Source organism: Poeciliopsis prolifica, unplaced genomic scaffold (genome assembly GCF_027474105.1).
Source record: "Poeciliopsis prolifica strain line A6 unplaced genomic scaffold, Auburn_PproV2 SCAFFOLD027, whole genome shotgun sequence".
Taxonomy (NCBI): domain Eukaryota; kingdom Metazoa; phylum Chordata; class Actinopteri; order Cyprinodontiformes; family Poeciliidae; genus Poeciliopsis; species Poeciliopsis prolifica.
Window position 1 is genome coordinate 6,543,415 of NW_026562402.1, and position 23,450 is coordinate 6,566,864.

At 39.4% G+C, this 23,450-nt stretch overlaps 2 protein-coding genes across 2 annotated transcripts in view; both read right to left on the reverse strand.

Moving 5' to 3' along the window:
• The window catches only part of bsna (bassoon presynaptic cytomatrix protein a), an 88,101-nt gene extending 84,390 nt beyond the window's left edge, over positions 1-3,711 (reverse strand). Inside the window, exon 1 of the mRNA XM_055048352.1 lies at positions 3,193-3,711. Within this exon, the coding sequence (XP_054904327.1) occupies positions 3,193-3,711 (519 nt within the window). The remainder of the gene's footprint in view (positions 1-3,192) is intronic.
• Positions 3,712-3,727: 16 nt separating this feature from the next.
• LOC129371619 (uncharacterized) lies at positions 3,728-23,450 on the reverse strand. The gene is made up of 3 exons (XM_055048310.1): positions 22,799-23,450; positions 3,914-3,987; positions 3,728-3,795 (listed from the first exon to the last, which is right to left on the reverse strand). Exons 1-3 carry the CDS (start codon positions 22,975-22,977, stop codon positions 3,728-3,730), a joined length of 321 nt encoding a protein of 106 aa, XP_054904285.1. The 5' UTR covers positions 22,978-23,450.

Here is a 23,450-nt window from a genome sequence, read left to right on the forward strand (position 1 = left end):
TGAACAGGTGAGAATAATTAACTGGTTGTGCTGCAGCTGAAGGGGAAGATGAATTGAGGTGTAGCCAGAAGTGACAGAGAAACAGTGTTAACGTTAAAAAGGAAAACAGGTGAAGCAATTGAGACAAATGGATATAAGGAACTTTAAAGAAACACTGTTCTTTGCTGTCAAATATTGGTTGCTTCATATTAAACCTTATTGTGAGATACTGCATGTCTTCATTATTATACTTCTGTTTCTGGCAGCATGTCGGATAAAATGCTCTCATTTTAACCAAAAATATTTCTGTGATCAAACCCAAAAAAGACATAATTTTGCATGAATGCTGCTCCACTGATTTTTTTTAGGGGACGTTTATGATTGACCATGTGATGCTTCAATAATTGTGGTAAAACACAAATTGTATGTTGTGTGTGTTGCTAATTATCCAACACAAGCAGCCCATATCACTCACTCTTCCAAATGTGTGTGTGACAGAACTGTGGTGTGATCGGAGAGGTGGGGAGAGAAAAGCACAGTCTGCAGATTTCACCCAAAACCTAATTAATCAAAAGCACATAAACAGAGCAGCTCTTTGTGCCTGCTGAGTCTAAAATTAGCAAACAGTCTGCTGAACGACAAACAGGATGGTGGGAGGAAGACATGCTGCCAAAAGGTGTAGCTGAGACACACAAGACTAGCACAGGTGGAAAACACCATGTTGGGCACAAGAGTGCTATTAGTAGCTATGAATAATTATTGATTTTTATCATAACTATACCAGAAGCCATATATGTATTTTCATGACATAAAGAAATTGGATGATTTATTTTTTTTTCTATTCTGAGTGACAATATGAAACTAAGCTTGTGTGATTTTATGTTATTTAGAATTGGCAAAAATAATGTCTATTAGCTAAATCCTATAAAAAAAACAAACCATTGTTATATAAATATGATGCCCCATCTCCTCCCTCCAATGTTTTTACTTAAATGATATTAACGTGTGTCGGGCTCTTTTCGTTTCTTAATCATTGAGACAAAGTTTTACTTATGTCAAAGCATTCAAACCCGTCTGTAGCTGCCGAACTTCTTTTTACATGTTTCACAGGGATTATCCCTTTTTTCACATCTAACATTTTATTATCACTCTGTCAAAAAATATATTTTTGTAATGATCTGTTCTTGACTTTCTTGAGATTATGTGTTGTTTCTGAGATCTCTCAGCTGGAACTTCAGGTTCTACTTATGTCATGTCTTGAATCCACAGGTCACATATTTGTAAAATTTAACAAAAATACCACCAATTTGACATTATGTTTTGATGACTTAACAATCAAAACTCACAAAAGCAACTGGTGAAAATAGACTCAGTCCTACTACAGACAGCAAGCCATTTTACTTTCCGTAGACTTTGACTCAAAGTTTTCTACAGCTTTGAAAAGCTGAACACTAGAGACCCTTTGTGATTTAATGCTAACAGAACACGGTGATAACAAGCAAACCACTTCCAAAGAATTCATCACTCTGTATTTGCACGTAAACTTTCTGAGTAATGCTTTTTTAGCCAGTTTCCCTGCTCTTCCTTTTCAAGGTTTGAATAACTTTTAGACTTGCAAATACATGGCATGTGGGTGTTTCAGTATCCCTCATCCATATTCATGGATTCTGCAGCAACATCCATGGTTTATCCTCCTAAATTGCTAAAACTGACATCTTCAACTCGCAGCACACCTGCAGCATGAAATAAAATGTTTGTTACATTAGAACTTCAGGAAGGAAAAGGCTGCCTAAAGCGAACAGAAATAGAGATTAATAAGCTCCCAAAATGTAAAATGAGCTTTTTTTTTAAGGAAACGATTCCTTTTAGGGATATGTGATCACACAAGAAACCTTTAGCAACAACTAGAAATACATTTCTAATGTTTCTTCAATCTGTATTATAAGCTGCAAGAAGATAAATGTCACCAATATAGCTGTAAATGTACATGCTACATGCTCATATATATATATTTTTTTTTGAAGAACAGTAAACACCAGCGATCTAATAAATAAATCCTAAATATTCATATTTTTTACAAATCTTTAGATTATCATAGTTCACAAAGATCACTTAACATCATAAAACCAAAGTGTCATACATTTCAACTGTCTGGAAATTCTCATGTTGATCCAAAAGTCCCTAATTCTGCACCTCAGTTAGGTATTTGTTGTTCCTTTTTGGATTTATTTGTTTAATCCGGAATGAAATACAACAAACAGTAAAAAAAAAAAAAAAAAAAAAACTGTAAATGTTTTTTCCAGCCTTTTTGCCAGCAAGCATTGCATTATGAATATTGTGAGAAGAGGCAATGTCATACTGCGTGAGAGACGTATTGCCGAAGAAGAGGATTTTACAAATATTTTAAAACAGAGACAGTTATTGAAATCACCGTAGCATCTCATATGAGCAATTAAAGAATTGCATTTCCAAGTTGCCAGTTGCCAAGGACAGATTTAGAAAGCCAATCTCCCACATATTAATGCCACAACATGCTTGTACTTTGTCTTTGTTTATTTGCAATGTCCACAGCTAAGTAAAAGACACAAAATAATTTTGACCACTGTATCTTTGCAGAAAATCATTGCTCTGTCAGAATGTTCTATTTTTCACATTTTTAATTAACATTTTTTCTTCTTGTTGTTTTGAAAGCAGAATACCGCAGTATTTTCACACCCACAACCTATCATAACCTGTATCTCTCGCCTTGACACGTTAATGGAGAATCTGACGGAGTTTTATCATGCAATTAGTGCCACTTGCTGAAGCCTTGCACTGGCAGTCCATCACAAATGCACACAAAGGGGCTTTCATCCTTCCCTTTTTTTTTTGCTAATTTGTGTGGTTTTTTTTTTACACTTTACTGATTCAGTCAGTTCATTCACTTGCTTCAATTAAAGCTCATTAGAGTAAAAAGTAGATTGCTGGCACTGCAAACAAAGTCAGCAAAGCAAAGCAGTGTTTGTCCACCCTGTCTCTGGTTAACATTTCTCAATCATCGATTGTTTTTATCTTTTGCTTAATGGGTGAGTCATAAACTTCTGCTCGGGTTTGCTTAGTAGATTCAGCTTTGTCATAAATAATCATAAAATGATGGTAAAAAGAAAACCAAACAGATCTACACTCACAGATGAACCCTGCCCCACATGCATATCCTTGTCTAATGTGACCTACCTCAGTAAGGTGGGGGTTGGGGTTGAATCCACACTGGTTGCACACGGTGGACTTGCACTGGGTGCAAGTGTTGTAGTTGGGTACAGCCGGTGGATTGGACAGCTCTGTGGTGGTGCACACTGGGCACAGTTTGCTGCTTGGCATGGGTGCGATCTGCGGCAGGGAGTAGGGCGAGGTGGGAGTCACGCCGCGGTCAGGAGACACTGAAGGAGACCGGCCCGTCCGAGAGCCACCCGAGCCACTGAAGTCGACTTGGAGGTTTCGGCGGGAGGCATGCTGACCGGGACTTTGGCCACCGTGGCCTGCCATACTGGAGCCAGTTGCGGTGTGACCCACCCCATGGCCGTATCCTGAGACCTGCCCCATGCCCGACCCTTGGCTGGACTGCATGTGTCGAGGGGAGGTTGGGCTGTCATGAGCGGCCAGACGATACGGCTCTCCAGCTCTGGACCCTATTCCTCCACCACTGCCCATTCCCCCCAAACCTCCTCTACCTATTCCCCCCATTCCTCCTCCCATTCCCCCATTCCTCCTCCTATCCCACCCATACCTCCTCCCCATTCCTCCTCCCATCCCTCCCCCCCTCCCATCCCTCCCCCATTCCTCTCCTCCCATCCCTCCCCCCATTCCTCCTCCTCCCATTCCTCCGCCCATTCCTCCTCCTCCCATCCCTCCCCCATTCCTGTCCCCATTCCTCCTCCCATCCCACTCATCCCCCCACCTCCCATTCCTCCTCCACCATGTCCACCTGGTTGCATTCCTGGCTTTGGACTACCCATCGGGCCTGTTGGACCTCTGAAAGAGACGAAGCAAAAGAGAATTCATGCTCAAGAGATGGCCTTAAAATCTGGTTAAATTCTCTGCAGACACACCTAATTATGTTGCAGTGCCTTTCAAAAGTATTTACACCCTTATATTTTCTTGCATGTGACACTTTACATCTACAAATCTCAAAAGTATTTAGTAGTTATCTGGTAATGAAAAAAAGAATATATTTTCCCCAGAAAAAAACAAGATTTAAAGCATCAATCAATATTGCAACTTTTACTGCAAACTAAGTTTTTCTTTATTTGTTTAGGTATGTATTTGAATAACCATTAAATACACATGTGGATAAAAAAAGTACACTTATAATAAGATCTGAGTTAATTGTGAATGCTAAAATGTAGAGTCACTCTGCTGTAGTGTAGAGTTTGAGGTCAGTGGCCGTTGCGTTCCTGTGCAATTCCACTTGAAAATAGTTTTCACTCAGACTCACTGTTCAATTTCTGACAGGGCCACTTAGCAAACAGAGTAAGAAGTTGTGAAAGTCAATTTTCTGGGCTGTTTTAGACTTGTGGTCTGCCTGTGGTTTCAGCAATGGCAGTGAAAGAAGCCGTTCAGTTCATGTTTTCCACGCTTCCAAATATTAAATTAATAACTTTAACAGTTGCCTTGTTCAGATCGGCTCTTCTGTCTTCACAGAGGAGAATGTTTGTTTATAACACAGGCAATTTCGGGTAAGCTTCATAGTGTCAAACTGGCACATTATATTCGTCATGGGCAAACGTTAGTGACTGGGTAAAATTTAAAACCTAAATACAGTCCATGCCTCCGGCAAGCAATCATTTCTCAACAGCCGAGAGATCAGACCCTCTGTGTAAAGCAAAATGGCCGGTTTTTACCAGGCTTTATGTCTCGATGACAAAGGCAACAGACTCACTGCCACTGTAATGATAACTCCAGATGCAAGCATAAGAAAACAAGATCTTCTTTGATCAGGAATGCAACATATTTCCAGCAATCGGGGCTAAGAGATGTTCCAGTTAACACTGAAAATGTGAAATCTCTCTCCTCCTTTTCCCAATATCTAGTTAACATCAAATCCTGTCCCTGTAAAATCTTTTTTCCCCCATTTCTGACTTTCTACAATTCTTATTTTCGAACTCTTTACTTTCTTTTCTCTTGGCACTAATACTGGCCTTGTTCAACTGCTTTTTGTTTCTTTAACGTAATTTTTTTCTCTCTTGACATTTTCATTTCCACTCCTAAAAGGAGAGTGAACATTGACTGACCCCCGAGCCTTTTCTTTCACAACCCTTCTTTCAGAAAAAGTCACCTTTACAAGAACTAAGGTACTTTTATAAGAACACAAAGCAATAAATATGTATTTGTAGATCTGCATTATCAATCATTTAAATGAAAAATTAACCTTTTTTTTAGTCGTGTTAAAAACATTCAGCTGACTGAATTAGCATATCTCAAAGTTCAAACTACTGCTTAAACTAATCCACTCAAGAAACAATAAAACAGTGACACGAAACTGCTTCCCATGAAACTGGTTTAACTGGGATTTTCCAGGATGGATAAGTTCCTTATTCCACTGCTGTACTTGCAGCAGAACAAGTCTATTTAGGTTATTGGTGTGCCCAAACCAAACATCTATTTCTCCTCCTCTTCCATTCCTCCTCTGCCTGCAATTCTTCCCACTCCGGGCTGTTGACAGAATTGCTTTTGTACGGCCCATTTATTTCCATCTGCCTTTTCCCCTCCCTCCTTTCTCTCCACCTCACCTCGCATTATTTCTCTGTCCTTTTCTCCTCTTCTCTCCCGTCACACCAGCGCGAATATTCACCTGGCGTCTACGTCCCTCGCACACACAGTAAAAATTGTTTAGCTCACCCAAAAGGAAAATTATATTTCTACTTCATGAAGAAAAAAATCAAATAAAAAAGGACTGCTTCTCAGAAATCCTAGGAGGGCCATAAAGAGTTTGGAGGGCTGATGTGTTTTCCAGTCAGGAAAAAGTAACTTTGGCTGCATGTTGCAGTATTTTATTTATTTAAACACAAAAATAAGCAGAGTAAACACAAAATCTAGTTTTGAAAAGATTAGTTCATTTAAGAAAAAAACATGGTCAAAGCCTGAATGTCTTCCTTCTGATCAATTAACTGTGATTAACATTTTTTGGACTCAAATTCACTATCAACACCCTGATTACTCTGAGTTGTACACATGCAAAACTACTAAAATATAGCATGTCTGGATGCAGGAAGTAAGCTAAAATATATAATATGTTTAAAGAAGTTTAAAAAAGAGAGAGAGAGAGATACACAAAATGATTAAAACCTGTCAGTCTGGAAGGGCCTCTGTAATAATTTCTAAGGTTTTAGGTCACTAGCAAACCACACAGAGAAATATAATAATCAATTTTATTTATAAAGCCCTTTTTATCTCCTATTGAAATCTCAAAAGGTTCATTCACACACTGGTGATGGCAAGCTACTGGCTTGTAGCTGCAGCAAAAAGCAGTTGTAAATCCAGATGTTGCAGCCATTGGTGGCACAGCAGCCATTAGCAAAAGAAACAAACAAACATAAATAAAAGAAGTGCATGAAGAAGTAAGGGCTTTTATAGGGCATTAGTAATGAATGACAAGCTAGCTACCACCATTGCTAGGTTTGACGTAGTTTAGATAGCAGATGTATTTCCTTGTATCCACTTTCACTAAAGTAATTTTAATTGTTTGCTGTGAAACCTAATTATTTCTCTCCACTCGACTCCAGAAGCTTACAGGAAGGTCTTACCTCACTGAAAGTCCTGGTGCCACTCTCCCTGTTGTTTTTCTGACCTTTTTTTTTTCTTCTGATTCACATCCCTGGTGACCCACAGTCCTCCTGTTTCAGATCTCTTTACATCAACAACTTTGCAATCTGTTGGAAAATATTAACAAGGTCCACAAGCAGGGCCATTTCTGTCTATTCCTCATCCAAACAACTGACGGACTTGGCAGTCGATGCTCTTTTCTCCTCCGTAGTACTCTGTCAGATGATTCACAACAAAGGCGCAACCTGCTAATTGCAGTTACTATGGGCGCTATGTCTACTGGGCATACATGCAGAAAGGAAGACAGAGACTGGATGAACACATACTATGAGTACATACATGTTGACTAAGTGTATTGCACATAATATAGAAGACAATTGTTGGGTATTGCAACGGCAGTAGACTTCTCAGGTGGCAGCGTTAAACTGGTACTCCAGTCAAATTTGTCATTTTGGTCTCTAATTCACCTGCATCAACAGTTTATGCTTATCACTGAAAGAAAAAAATGACCTGTTAGTGTAACACAGAATGTCACACTATTGCAGGGTGCTTCAAAATTCTGACAGCCATATTTTTAGACACTGTTCTGTCTGTCTGGTTATATTGAACTGTTTCTTCGAGTCATCTGAGTAATGCTATTATTTCAGCCCCGATAGAACAGCCTGAACAACATATTAACAAGAACAACATCATTTCTAACAATTGTTCCTCTGTTTTTCTATTCTTATAGCAGAAGACACTAGGAAGGTAAAAATTCTCTACTCAACATAACTCAGATTCAGACAGTTTCCAAATGTCAGCTAGAAACCACCTGGTCTGCTGCCACTTCCTGCTTCATGAAGAGAATGTAGTTCACTTCAAAACCACAAGGTGGCAAGTAAAAGACAGCTAATAGGATCAACAGTGTTTGTGGCATATGTATGTGACCCTGGCTTTATTGAAATTGCAGACCGATGCTACTTCATTGACTAAGGTTCAAAAGGTTTTTTCATCAATCATCTATTTATTTATTTTTTTGCACGGCTTGTGAAACTGTTTCTTGGGCCATATATCCCAGATATGTCGTCGATCAAATCTGGCATTCCTCATCATGTTCTAAGCCTTTTTTTTTTAAAGAAAAAAAGACATTTACGATATGCTCATACTCAAAGAAAGATTTTGTTGACTTTTGTCTACTCAACGTTTCAACCGAAATGGCCAAGAATGCCCTAATTTTAATAAAACTTACATAAATGGTGCTCAGAAAACAGACGAACTGTGGGTGCACAAAGATGTGAATTCAAAGAAAACTGTGAGAAGCATTCTCTTTTTTTCACAAATAAATGTGATAAAATGACAGCAACACTTACACATGTCTAGATGTCCCTGCTCGAGAACAATCTCACAGTAGTTGGAGACGCTCTCACCACCAGTGTGCAATAGATTGCTCCTTTTCAACCAAAAACACACACACACACACACACACACACACGCACACACACACACACACACACGCATGCAGGTGCCTGCTCCTCTCCTTGGTGTTAAAAATCGTGTAAACCCCTGTTCACAACAGGCTGCACAACCGCTGGCAAATTGTAAGTAACACATGCAAAAAAAGAGAAAACTGGGCCATAAATTGGATTTCTAAGCTTGAATCGATAGGCCTCACTCTGAGAATGATCATTGGCTGAATGAGTGTTATAAAACCTGCTAGTTAACAAGCCCACAATGAGGTTGTTGTCCAGCCTGAAGATGGTTGTTTGGAGACAAATTATGCAGCGTATCGAGTAACTGACCGGCCAACTGAATGAGCATCCCACTGAGTTATTAACTCGCTGGCTCACTTACAACTAAGAGGGCAACCACTGCTCTGTAGGGTTTAGGTAGCAGCACTACACCCACAGTGTCTGGTGAAAAAAGAAAAACCTATTTCAACTGCAGAGCCTGCTGGCTAAATGGGCAACAGTCTTGGAGTCGTACGACTGCTCTTTCTGTTTGACTCTGAAACGAAAACAGGCTGATTCTGCCAAAGAGAAGCTGGTGGTGAATTTGCTTAAACACAAAACACATGAGGAGGTTGAGGCTGAGATGAGAAGGTTTACGACATTCAACAAGATGTTTGACGGACTTTGAAACCAGTCTCAGCAGAAATAATCTGCCCTCCTCAAACGTTTGTAGAAATATAAACATGAAAATTGATCATGTTTTTGTCCATCAAGCTTTTTCTGTTTGCTTTGCATTCAGAATCAATTTCAGCAGCACACCAGTGTTTGGTCTTCTAGTTCTAGTGTTTATACTCATTAAATTGTCTCAGAACATAAAAAGTCTTGACTATCTCCCAAGGAACTGGTCTGCAGCAAAGAGATAAGTTCCAGGTGCGTAGTTATTGGTAGGTATGAAAAGCAAACAAAACCCCAAAAAGAAAGTTATGGTGCTGTGTTATCAGATGACGCATTGAACCACCTGAACTATTACCATGAGCACACAGTGAGTGTCATGATAAAGTGTCTTGAGAAAAAGCTGTGGTTGGTTCATTAATTGATTTTAGTTTCATTTGGTGTGATGTTATGACTCACGTTTACAGAGATGCATTTTTACCTTGTGCGATATTTTGACCTGAAGAGGAGAAAACCACCGTTCCATTCACATTTTAGGTGTGCAAAAATAAATGAAAGAGGGAATAACTCAGCTTTTTTGGTCTTTACAGCACAAAAAATAAACTCACATTTGTGCAAGGTTAGCATTTGATATGAAAGTATCTCAATACATATCCCAAATGAGGCATGAATGATAAACAACCCATTTCTCCTATCACCTTTACATCACGGATTAGTTATGGTTGATCATATGATGAGAATATGTCATATAAAGATACTTTAATGATCACATATTGCTGTTGTTCTTAAAGTAAATAAAAAAAAAAAGAAAATGCTGTGGTATAGCCAAAGTCTCAAGACTCTTTAATGACCTGATGCCTGAATAACTTGTGTAACATTTATGTGTCACTTCAAACATCTGCATTTAGTTTACAACAGATGGGCTACGAGACGTTTTTATACATTTGTTTGATTTTTGAGAAAAAGTAAAAAAATAAAAGTTTGACAAGTAAATCTTTTAGAAATTACAGTCACTGTGACTTGCACTTCACATCTATAATTCATTTCTTTAATCAAAATTATTGTCAGGATTCTGATGCATGAGGGGAAATTAATTAGACAACTGATTATGGGATTCAACATGAGGCAGGATGAGAATAGAGTTCTTTGAGTAAATTGTTATTATTTTTTTATGTATTTAAGAGTAAATAAATTCCCAAATAAGGCTGTAGAAGGTTTGATTTAAAGACAAGCAAACTTTGATAATGCTTTTCTCTGCTCTTCCAGTGAGTTAACAATATACATTCAGCAAAAAATGTATAGCTTTAAGTGATCAAATTGAATCATTTTTAACCACTGCAAACAAACAAAAGACAGAGACACAGATGACATGGTTTCTACCGGCTCTCATTCATTCATTCATTCATTACATGCTGCGTTGTTCTTTTGTAGTTTTTGTCCTCCCTCTCCGTCGCCTTGTTTGCAGAGCGGCTTGTTTAGTCCTAAATAAAACTCGTGTCCTAATTACTCTCATTAAAACTACTAACAGACTCAATCGAAACAAAGCCTGTTTGGTGCTGCGTGTAAATAAGCTAATCAGAAGAGCAGAAATAATTCCACCAGACAAATAAAGGATCAAGTAGGAAAATACCAAAAGTTTGATCCAGTTCGGATTCAAACGAGCTGAACTACAGTCAATCAAATTTGACCAAACTTTGTCCATTGAAACATGTATTTATGGTATTAACAAACTACATGAACTGAAAGCATGCGTTTTTTTTTTTTGGGGGGGGGGGGTTTAGGGTAAATTGTTAGCCCCTTAGTAAGATCCTTTTTTTTTTTAACGTTTCAGTTTCCTTCCTGGTTTGCAAATATAATTTCCCTCAACCAGCAACCTTTTTAGCTCCAGCAGCAGCAGCAGCAGCAGGCTATTTCATGCTGTGTGTGTAATAAAAGGATTAATTTGTGCTTCTCAGGCTCCAAATGGCCAGTAAGTGGGGCAGAAGGTTATAAATAGAGAACACCTTAGTAGCAACAATTTCTATTTACTGACATAAATGGCTCAAAACTCGGCAAAACAAGCTGTTGCCACTCTGACACATCTTTTATATGATTTGGCCCACATTGTTTTTCTGGTATCTTTTTTTTAAAACTGATTTCTCTCTTACAATTGGTGCATCAGTGTGTAAATTTGAGCAGCTTGCTAATCCATTATGGAAAATAGGTTTCTCATAGATAGCTGAACATCTATGAGCAATTTGAACAGATTCTAAATGTTTCTATTGCCATAAGGTGGTTTATACATGCATGATTGCATGTTTTTTTTTTTAGAACAATCTTAAAGCATTGTTGATGACCCAGTTTGATTTATGTGTAATGAAGTGTGAACACGTAAAGACTGCAATACACCAGCCAACACACCATCATTGGACTTTTATGCTCCTATATACAGGCTTTCAATTGTTGCTTTTTGCTTAGTAAATGAATACATCTGTGATGTGTGGTTTTGCGCACAGGAGATTACATGTAGTCATTTATAAAAAGGGTAAAGATCATATATCAGTTAAAACCCTAAAAACTGTCACGTTATGGTAACAATTCAGGCTGGTAGAAACTGGCCCGTTGTTCTGCGCTGCAGGCCTTTAAAACTCTGGTGAAGTTTTAAACGACAAGCTTGTTAATTAAATTTAGAACTCAGTGGGCTTTTAAAATGAGCCATCAATAATTCAGGATCAGCCATGACCTTTAATTAGGATGCTAATAACTCAAAATGCACACTTCCCTTGTTATTTGTTCTCACTGACGGCACGGCACGTCTCGCACCTTGAAGTAGAGGCTGAACCCATGAGGTATTTGGTTAAGTGATTCGAAACGTTCTCTCTCTATTTTTACATTTAAATCAATTTCAAAATTTTATCTCAGCCCAGTGAAGATTCTGTGATAAACAGAACATCCCCATTATCTTGACGCACTCTGTGTCACAATGTATTCACTGCTTGGAATTGAATCACTCAACATGCTGATATTTACATCAGAACCTGCCAATCGACACATTTCTCAGATCTGTGGTTGGTCATTTTGGAAAAATAATTAAGCAATTATGAATTTCAAGCTTTCTTAAGGCTTGAAATCATTTAAGTTGTTTTTTTTTTTTTACATACGAACATATTTAAATGCGAAATTATCAAAGATCAGCTGAACAGTACTGTAGCATTATTACTTTGCAATAAGAAAAGTCCTGGGTTTGAATCCTGGTCTGGGGTCTGTCTGCATGGAGTTTGCATGTTCTCCCTGCACGTCTGAGGGTTTTCTCTGGGTGCTCATCTTCCCACAGTCCAACAACACGACTGTTAGGTGAATTGGTCCATCTACATCGCCATTAGATGTCAGTGTGAACTGAAAGCCCTGTGATGGACTGGCAATCTCTCCAGGAAGTATGCATGCTAGTGCTGGAGGAAGTAATTAACAAAAAGCTGTTCTGCATCAATGTCAGTGCCATGAAACACAAAATGAGTTGATTGTTCACACTAAGCAGCAATGTAAGAACCGTCCTCATCATTGCTGTAAGAATCTGTCTAATTTCGATTTACCAGTCAGTCTGAAACACAGCCCTGGATTTGATTGCAGACGCTTGAGGGTCTTAAAAATCAGCAGGCGCACAGAGGACTCTGTCACTTCTCAATACACGAAATCAATAGAAGCGAGAAGGTTTTTATGAGGTTGCGGTGTGATGGCGAGGATATGCAGCCTGTCCTTGGCAGGGCCACAACACAACAGAACTGCTGAGCCACAATATGTTCTGCTGGATTTACCTCCCTCTCCAACTCTCTCCTGCTCTCCTCCCTTTATGCCTCTCATTACGCGTCATGCAGGACCGTCAAATAGAATCAGGAGCAGGCGAGCGGACCGCTGAAGGAGACCTTTATAATCACAGAGGTGTTGTGCTCGTCGTGAAGGGGTGTTGCTCGTTTCGCTGCTTCGGCAAAGCGGCAAAAACGAACGGCACCGATTCCAAAGCAACATGATGCTGTGTTCACTCAGACAGTACGATATGCTTTGTATAGGGATGAAATGTTGCTCTTCATTTAAATCAGCTCTTGTGGTTGATGTGTAAGAGTTGTATCGACAACTCTGGCTCAGCGGGACAAGTAGTCGTCCTGCAATTAGAAAGTAGTGAGTTAGATGCTCCCTTGGGCAAGGCATTTAGCTTCAAGTTGCGAACTGCTCTGGTTGTTGGTGTATGGATGTCTCTGCATATGTGAATGTGGTTTGTTGAAACCCTTGAGTGGCTTGGGTGACTGGAAAAGTGACTTATAGGTTTTGTCTATTTACCATTTATGCCGACTTTAAATGCCTGTAATGGCGACGAATTACATTTGGTACAAAGAAAAAGCTGCAGCTCTTTCAAAGCAGCTGAAAAACCGCTTTCAGATGTATCATCCAATGTGACCGACTTTCAAAAATCCTAATTTTGCCTTCACGCTGATGACAATGACACTACATTTCAGTGTGTGTCTCCCCACTGAGTCCAAAGGAAAGCAGGAGCTAAAACCGTGATGAAAATGAAGCTGTGCTATTCAGAGGAAGATGCCGTACTTGCTGTTGTAAGGGTGCAAACACGGTAAGTGTCAGTTTTAAATAAGAGAATGTGTTTCTGGATATTACACCCAACCATTTTAGGAAGACAGATGGAAATCTGATCTTTTCTCTCTCTCTCTCTTTTCTCTGCATTCTTTTTTCTACCACCCATCCTTGAACAAACCCGAGTAAAGACCGAAGGACGGAACAATAAATCAGTTTAGTGCTCGAAAAAAGAAACACAGAGGAAAGGTGCAAAGTTATTGAGAAAGGAAAGCCATTCATTTATCAGACTTTGCGGTGAGAAGGCGATAACGCTAATGGTACTACGACGTCGCAACGCCCTGGGAGCGTGTGAGGATCCACGTACGCCGCTTCCGTATCAATACATTTGCTGCCATGTGGTGACAACATAATGAGAAACACAGCACAACCCTTGCAGGTGCGGAAGCGGGAAAGTGGCAGAGCACAGCAACATATTCACTGACAAACACACACAAAGAAGGCTCAAGAACTGTATTCTCAGCTGAACGAAACAAACAGAAGATGAGCAACGGCACACATGAAAAATAGAGCTGACATAAAAAATAAAATAAAAAATATCTGCAGTGCCTCACAAAATAATAATGTCCTCAATTTGTCATTTTTTCAACAACTTCAATGTTATTATGATTTCCTCCGCTTCAGCATCTCAAACTAGTGCATTTTTCTGAAGTAGGAATAAAACGAAATAAATTAGAAACCTTTGAAACAAATCTAAAATATTGCTTTTCTGCAATTAAATTTTAAAACTTAGTCCCAGTGAGTCATTACTTTGTAGGAAGTCATTTTGTTTAATCACAGCTGCAAGCATTTTGGTGTATGTATAAGCTTTACACAACCTCAGGGAGGAGGCGGAGTAGAACGAATGTTTTTTTTTCACAGCTTGTCTGTCTCACATTACACTGACAGGACATGGTGACAGTTTTAAGAAATATGTAAAAAAAAAAAAAAAAAACATGCATACATTTTGTAATACTTACAAACTGCATATTTAAACAAAAATAAATAAGTTATGCTGAGGTTTTTGTTGACATTGCAGAGTGGTAGTGGGTGGGCTACTTTTTAAACCAGAATAATTACCGTGGGTGAGTCATAGAGATGTAATAATACATAATTTGATAAAAGGGGTTACAATCGTGTCCTGTGCTAAATTCTGAAACCAATTATGAAAAATTATTACCAGCAGCTGTTACCATAGAAACTCAAGCAATCTCCCATCTATTACCTGGGATTTTTCATACTTCTTTAAAACAAAAAACCTAACAAGCTATTTTGTGTAAACATTGCCTTAGAGTTCATGTTTTGCTTCAGTGTGCTGCAACTTTAACTTTTAATATTCTTTTATACAAAATCAATGATATATATATTTTTGCACACTTTCATGCAACATCATCTTTTCTTGTCTGTTGTGTTTGGTGAAGTCCGCGGGGAAAAGGCCCAAAGACGACGCACACATAAGGCAAAAGAGGTCAATTTTAATTGAACTGTCATATCTGAGCCAAGAATGAAATAGCTTGCATCCAAAAGTACACCACACTTTTCAGATTACAGCATTTTAAATCCCTCTATCATTTTCCTTTTCTTATGTCTATCTCATAAAATTTTAACACATCCCATATTTGTGATTTCAATGCGACAAAATGTAAAAAAAAAAAAAAAAATGGCCTATGAATATGTTTGCTAGACAGCAAATAAAAGACCTAGTCCTTGAAAACTTTATTTCACTTTGCAGTAGACCGCAGACTCATACCGCTGTACAGGAATGCCCTAACCTGACAATATTGTGCAAACTTGTAATGCTGGGCGACCGGGTTAAAGCACAGATGTACTCTGCTCGCGACATGAGGTCAGGCCAAACTGTGCCGGTGTCTGTTACAAATCCCTGCTGAGCCTTTAGAAGGAGACGCAGCACTCTAAGAAACACGGCAGGAGCAGAAGAGCTCTTCCACCGACAACTTTCTGTGCTGTTGCTTAAATGCTGCTCCAGGTTTCAACCTGGGAATAAATGAAACAAACAGCGGCGTTTGAAACGCTGTCAGCCACCTTTCATGTACCGACAATTGTATTTCCATCTTAAATCAGTTAACTCAGTTACACTGTTTTAACTGAGAGATTGTGTCACTTTTAGTTTTTGTATTTTTACAATAATGCAAAAATACAATGACGCCAGTTCAAAAACAGATGCAGTCCCATCGCTCTGTACTTCTGTGTTAGGATGATTCTTCATTATTTAACTGCTTAACATTAATTAGGCGAAGCCACAGAGATATGTTCACTCGAAAGCACATCCCTCTCTTGTTGCCGTTTGCATGTGATGCAGGATGCCACAGTTACAATTGTTGTCCTTCAACAATTTCATAAAATGTTTCTTGATTTTCTTGTCAATGTTCCTCTTTAAGCATTTCCAACATTTATCTATCTACTTTTCATCAATTCACCCCACTGGCCTCACATTGAAATAACCTCACACACCTAAAAGTTTTTTTTTTTTTCTGGTTCCTAAGTCTGTAAGAGAGGGACAGCTTGCTGATATTGATGTCTCTAATCTTCCCTTATTTAGAAGTTTTAATTACTGATTGAAGTTCACTTTTCTCGGCTTCAGAAAAGAAGCGTTTCAAAAAAATACTTCTCACATTGATTTTAAATTCACTTCCTCCTTTTTGGGATGTAAATCGCCTTTCGAGCAAGGAATAATGTTTTTGTTTTTACAGTCTTTTTGTTTTTTCAGTTAAAGAAAACAAGAAAACAAAAAACCTCATCCAGCTACCTGCGCGTATCGTCTCTGTGATTCTACGCCTTGACCTGGTTCTGATAGCTGCATCATATCTGCTCGGCTCATTGCTGGGCTTCACTTATAACCCAGGAGACAGCATCTTTTCTTTTGCTGAAAAGTAATACAGTTTCTGGGTGTGATGCTGTGGTTATTGCCATCTTATCTCCAGGTGCAGCCACCCGACCACGTCCAGTATTTAGAGGCTAGTTGGCCGCCTGATAAAGATCGGGGAGAAGACAGAGAGCCTCTGTCTGTTGATCGAATACCTTGGGGCTTTTTTTTTTTTAGAAACAGACTCTTGCTCTCGTTTTGGTCGAATGCGTTCACAATCACTTTATTTATTTATTTTTTAACAAAACATTTTACTTTTGAGTTTAGGCGATAAACTATTTTATGCAAAAGGGTTTTGATCAGTTGTTCCTCAAGGCCTGAAATTTTTGTTGAGCTTTCGAAAGTTTTCCTCTAATTTTCTTTCCACTCTTTGAACCTGACTATTTCAGCACATTGCGCAGGTTGGTCAAAAAGAAAGTCAACAATTTTATAACTAAATATGGTATTGCAAGCTTTAGAAATCCTGTTTGCAGCAAAGTCATGTTTTTAAGAAATTGTGCATGCAGAACTAAGTTTGCAAATTTGTCTGTGTTTCATTTGTTCAGATTAGGAGCTTCTTATGCCTGAATAATTCACGCACTCTCTCCTCTGTGATGGACCCTGAGTAAACAGTACAATTTCCTCTGCAATACAAAGACCCAGTTTAATTAAAACCGCATCAGATGAAATCATGCTAACTCAGAGATCATATTAGCCTTTTTACCTAACATCTTGCATGTAATGAAGTGGACGGTTAGACTCTGAAATCTTTTGTGTTTGTAGCAGATGGCGGATGCTCTAATAACCCAAAACAGCTGACAACATATGAAGCAACACATTTCATAGCAATAAAAAAAAAAAAAAAATCCTGCCAAAGGAATCCTGATGAAGGAAAAGGTTACAAAGCTGTCAATCTGAATTTTTAAGACAATGTCCCTTATTTTAATTCTAGCATTGTGGTGTTTTATTTCCAAATTAAGCTTGTTTAATGAATTAAATCTTGTGACAACACAAAAAAGAAAAGAAAAATCAACCACAAATCTTAGCTGCACCAAATGTTCAGAGTGCAGCAGCGGCCTGCGTGCATTTAGCATGAAATAGCTTAAGTTTCTGTCTCAGCCACACAGGGCCACAGGGACGGCCTGTAATCAGTCAATTCAGCAGTTTGGAACCTGAATCATGGCGACGCTTGTTCTTCTGCTGATGTGTGAGAAAAAATAAAATAAAAATCATGTCGCCCTGAGCAGAAATGTCAGCAGCACACCTCAGTAGCAATTGCAGTTGATTCCCAGCGAAAATCACTCTGACAGGATGTCGCTGCCTCGCGAGTGGTAGACGCGTAATATTTAACAGGGAAAGGCTCTCACACATCCTCTGCAAGGTGAAAATTAGTCACGAATGTGCACAGCATGTCGAAAATGCAGAAAAGAAAAGAAACACTCCAGCACTTCAGTTCTTTTGTTGGTTTGAGTTAAGAAATCCCACCTAAAACACACACACTCACACACATTCATCTTCTTACATGCACACACATTAGAGTGTATTCTGTGTCAGATGTCGAGCATTCATTTAAGTTGAGCCAGTAAGTAATAAATTCATGATGCAAAAGCAAGAGTGCTGCCTGCGCCATATGTGCTTCTCTTTCACTTCGTTTCTTTGAACCATCTGGAAAGATCAACTCTTCTTCTCCATTTCATCGACTCCACGTGTCGTTTTGAATCTTTTTACCGATGCTTCTTTTTTTTCTCCCTTCTTGCTTAAACCGTTTAAAAATAAGTCTACATGTGCCACTGTGTTTGATCACCCCCCTGTTTTCAGCAGTCTTTTCACTGGAAGTGAAAATGTGACCATTTTTTTTTTCCACGGCCAAACAATTTAAAACCCATATGAAGAAAAAAAAAGGAAAGAAGAAACTCAGCAACTTCAGCATAGACAGCACACAAATTGACTCTGCATTGAGAAGACCAAGCTCCTGTCGGTCTCCGTCATGTTGGCAGCAGCCAGCGTTGACTGATTGTGCTTCATTCAGTCAACGCTGCTTGTTGTTGTAAAGAAATCCAGTGTCATTCATCTTCTTTAAAGGTTTTTTTTAATAGATTGTGCCTGCTTCTGAAATTTTTTCATTTTTTACTATTTTTATTCTACTTCAGTTGACTTGGCTTATTAGAGCAAGATATTTAGAAAAAATAATATTTTTTCACGTTTTATAATTGTTCTGTTTTGAGTCTATATTATAATATTTTTTCCAGTGGTTAACATGTAACAGTGTCCAGACCTTTTTAGCCAGAGCACTGATAATTTCTTCAACACATTAAAATTCCTCTTGTCTTTATTTCCCTTTATTGTCTAAGACTTTTCCTGTTTTTTAGTCTACATGTTTATATCTTTATTATATGTGCAGTATTTACTATTTATAATTTCAAGCTTTTATATTTTTATTGTGCTATTTTGCCAGTGGAAGTTGCTATAATCTGGTTATTTAGTTTGCTGTCCAGTTATGTTTTTCAACTCAAATCACTGCAACTCATAACGATACCCTGTAATCATGTGGCCACGTTCAAACTCAGTTACAAGCAACAAACAATTCAAGCCACATTTTGGTCAAACATTACAGCCAAATTCAGATTTGCATTCCTGACGGGTCTCTTAATTTCAAATCAAATCCGAGCCGAAAAACAGGAAGATATGCTTCAAAGAACTTTGAAATCGAATGTTTTTATAACTATACATTTTACAATTTCACAGTTTCACACGATTCCAGACAAAAGCAAAAGAGATCAGTTTATCTTTTGATATATTATTTTCGCGTCAGACTCTCGGTCCCGCTTGTGTCACTGTGGCTCTTATCTCCATCTGCTTCCACCATCTTTCTCTCACTCCTTTCTCTCGACCCTTTCACCTTATTCAACTCTCTCCCTGCTTCCCCCTTCCCCCTCGCTCTTTTCTTATCTTTACACTCCCGTTCTTTACAGGAGAGAGCTTGTATCCTATTGCTCAAACAAAAGCCGTTTGTTGGCTGCAAGTCAGTGTTTGAAAAGAGGGCAGGGAGGAAGGAAAAAGGAAAAGGAGGAAGATTTTATGTGCAGAGAGAGAGAGTGACGTGTTGGGCTGTTCTCAGTAAGATAACTGGACTGGGAAAAGAAGAAATGTGCCCTACTCTCTTCTGGATGATGCATGATACCGTTATTCTTAAAGAGACAGTCCTGCAAACACGAGACCCATGATTTAATGTTGGAATCAGTGTAAACAGTTGAGGAAAGTATTCACAGCCCTGGGATTTTTCGCCTGTTGTCAAATTTAAACAAACAAACCTCCAGGTATTTTTGTCAGTTTTACATTGTGAGAAAAAGATGACTGACATACCACTTTTAGAGTGGAAATTGTCGCAGAGCGCATAAAAACACTATGTTTTCAGATCATTTGTAAAAGATTTTTAGAGCAAATCTAATTATTTTCTTTCAAAATCATGTTGTTTATTCTCCTTCCATAATCTATTACATTTTAGATAATATAACAAATAAGCATCTGTGATTTTATTGCAACAAAGTATAAAAAAGTTAAAGGGTTGTGTCTACTTTTGCATTTTGTATAATAAATGATCTGGCTTAACGAGGAATCAAAATTAAGACGTAGAAGTTCAGAAAACAACAAGGCTAGACGATACAAAAACAAAAAATAAAAATCATCTAGCCAGACATCTAAAACAAAAATAAATGAATAAAAATGGAAGGATAGCCAAATATCCATTGTAAGGCTGAGCTAATTTCACAGAGTGGCACAAAAAAAGACGAATATACACTGGAAGAGGAGAGAACCGATGCACGTACGTATGCAGGAGAGAGAGTGCGAGTGAGCAGGACTGATGTGAGCAGGCACAGAGGCAGTGTGTGAGAACCAGAAAGAGAAATGGGCGGGTGGTGAGCAAACACGCTCTCCACGTGATTCAATCTGTTCACATGGCCTCTCGTTATGCTGGTATAAATAGTTAATGTGAGGAGCAGCTACAAAAACTATCATGTTATTTCTTTTACCCAGAATGAGTTAAAATGCAAGAGCCAGGTGTGAAGAAAAAGAACAAAAATGACCAAAACTAAAGAACACAAGACTGATGAGGACAGGGAATCCCGTAAACCCGGATAATAACTAGAACTAGAACCGGTACCGGCTCCATTCTTCTGTTGGTTGTAGGCAGAGAGCTGAAGCTGTCATCTGCTTTGCAAGTTCCTGTGTTATGTAATAACGGACAGGCACTGGCATCTCTGTAATTCCCTCCTATGGACGAATGAATGAATCCCAGGGTGTGTCTTGAATACAGTTTGCACACACTGGCGCTGGTGCATGTTGACCAGCTGCAGCCCCATTCCTGCTGAAATCCTGCAAAAAAAACAACAACTCCATCCTGATTGGGTTTCTGTGCAGCTTGTGTGCAGAGACAGTATATGAAAGAGGAGTGGAAAATGAGTAGTTCTGCTCTGTGCACAGCAGCATGTTACATTATGTTCAGTCTCTTCCAGGTGTTACCCTTAGGGGAGATGTCCCTGTCATCTGCTGTCACTGGTGACAGCTAAGATGCAAGTTCATTTGCATTTCTATGTCAAATGTTCTTCTCAAGTTATTTATTGCAAATCTTTTGTTAGCTGTGTTTCTATTGATACTCAAGCGAGAATGGTATTTAACTGGTGTTTGGTTTAACAATCTTACAAACTGCTGTATTAAGTATTGCTTTGCAATGAAATTTGTTTATAATGTTGGTGTGTGGGGAAAACGTTTATCATTTAATGTAAAATGAAACCTTATTATTTTTATATTAGTGATAACAGTGTGATGTCTGGCAGAGAATACCTGCACACTTTATGTACTTTATGGTTGAGTTCAACCACAATCACTCGTTAGAAAAGGCTTGATGATCTGCAGTCTTTAACAAACTGGTGAAATTCTCATCTGAATGGATCTGATGGCGTTTCTGAGAATCAGGTGAAACTCTACTCACAGTCTGTGGCGCTTAGGCACACACAACAACAATCATCTCACTTTCACATGCTTATTCTTGTTTCGGTTGATTTTGAATCCTAAAAATACACATGCAGTTCTGCCTTAGGCAAGTGGAACGCCATGCCATGGCTGACTGGTGTGTAGGTCCCATGTAAACTGTGAGCAAGAGGCTGAAAGACTAAGCTTTGCATGGCACATGGCTCAAGTTGTAAAGCTTTAGATGTTTTGGACTGAAACTGTTCTTTTATAGCCAGTTAACAGCTCTAGGCAGGTGTTGACAATGCATTTTGTGACAGGGATAAGTGATACATTGGCTTGCAGCTTTTTAAAGTCATTACACATTTTTGTTGTGCTGACTGAACAATAAACACGATCCACATGTTTTGAAAATTTGCATGGAGGAGAATAGGTCCTTAAGATTCTGTGACCATTTGTAAGACCAAGGTTTGGTCTTACAAATGGTTTATGGGACAGTATGCTGTGCTGCACATGGTACGATACCACAGATACGGTATGGGAATATACATTAAATATATATATGCCTATATATATATATACATATTTTTTTTGTCAGACTTTATGTCACTGTAAGTCAATGAACACTGATATGTTCATAAGATGCTAACTCTGCAAATCAAATGCAGGCCTACATGACTAAAAAAAGCAGAGGCACACACACACACACACACACACACACACACACACACACACACACACACACACACACACACACACACACACACACACACACACACACACACACACACACACACACACACACACACACGCATTCATACTAAACCCCCTCATCCATGCGGAAACACGTGAGGGTATGAAGGCGCTTCGAGCATCCAGCTGCATCCCATCTTCAGCATGAAAAAAAAGAAGCTCCTGTCACTTTAATTAATGACATGGTTACAATCAAGCTTTTTAAATGACCCTATAATGATAGGTAGTCACAATGGCACGGTCTGCAAATAACTGCTAGTGCAACGCACTACGCTGCTGAGCCAAGGAGGGAGGAAATACTATTACAGCACATGACGCCGCGGAATCAAATCATTTCAATCCGTATCCAAGACAGCACCATGCAGGCTTTCTGCTGACCAACATGGTGGTTGTAAGCCACCTTCACATGCGGAATTATCCCCACTCCGTAGACAGAAATGCGTGCTGAAATGAACAGTTTTGACTCAGTAGTGCTGCTTGTAGCGTTTCAGCACCGGGGACAGCGCTCTGGTGTTTCATTTCTCCCGATCAGAACGCATCATCTTGTCCTTTTCCACATCTTACACGAGCGAAAGGGGGTGTCTGCGTGACATCCCGTTAATCTTGACACTGTCTCCAAATCAAATGTCATGTTTTCTGTCCGTTTGCTGTGAAGCATTTCCGTGCTGGATAAAACGTTACACACAGTGCCACCCTGCACTCCGACCATCCCAAGCAACGCCAACCCTGCTGCTCCTACCTTGCCATCCCCATGCCAGGGCCTCCGACTCCCATTCCTCCCCCGGCAGCTGCCCCGTTGACCGGCTTCATATGCTGTCCTGGCCCCGGTCCTGTTCCGGGTCCACCGGGCATAGGCGACCCCATCATCCCGGCGGCTCCCGGCTCCCCGCCGCCCTCCATGCTCGCTTCGTTCCCCATCTCTGTGCGAGCTCAGGAGATTGGAGGGAGGTGAAGGCAGGCTGGGTTAAATCGACAGCGTTTCTGCTTTTTCTTTTTTTATTATTATTATTTTTTGTTTCTGTGAGGCCCTAATTTAAATGAACATACATATATAAAAAATGTCAATAGGAAAAAAGGGGGGGAAGGGGAGAAAACAGCGACTAAACTCAGCGCTGCTCCTCCATCACCGCCATCATCGTCCGCATCCTCATTCTCGTCAGCTTCAGCACCAGTCTCCTCCTGACGGAGGGGCGGGAGCGCGCCGCACGGCCACGGCGGCCAGAAGGCGAGATCCCTGCTGATGATCACTCCGGAGTGAAGAAAAATCTCACCGAAATAACAATAAATAAGCTTAAGACATCAGCTGAGCATCAGTCATCCTCCCAAAACCATTTCAAATCTCATCTGTCACGAACTGATATAAGTCTCAAACAAGTACAATAAACACCAAA

Excerpts from the sequence above, each read along its gene's own strand:
- LOC129371619 (XM_055048310.1), bottom strand. The coding sequence starts at position 22,977 with ATGGGGAACGAAGCGAGCATGGAGGGCGGCGGGGAGCCGGGAGCCGCC. Across the intron at positions 3,988-22,798 it reads CCTGGCATGGGGATGGCAAG|AGGTCCAACAGGCCCGATGG; the intron begins GTAGGAGCAGCA and ends CGTCTCTTTCAG. Across the intron at positions 3,796-3,913 it reads TGGTGGAGGAGGAATGGGAG|GAATGGGGGAGGGATGGGAG; the intron begins GTGGGGGGATGA and ends ATGGGAGGAGAG.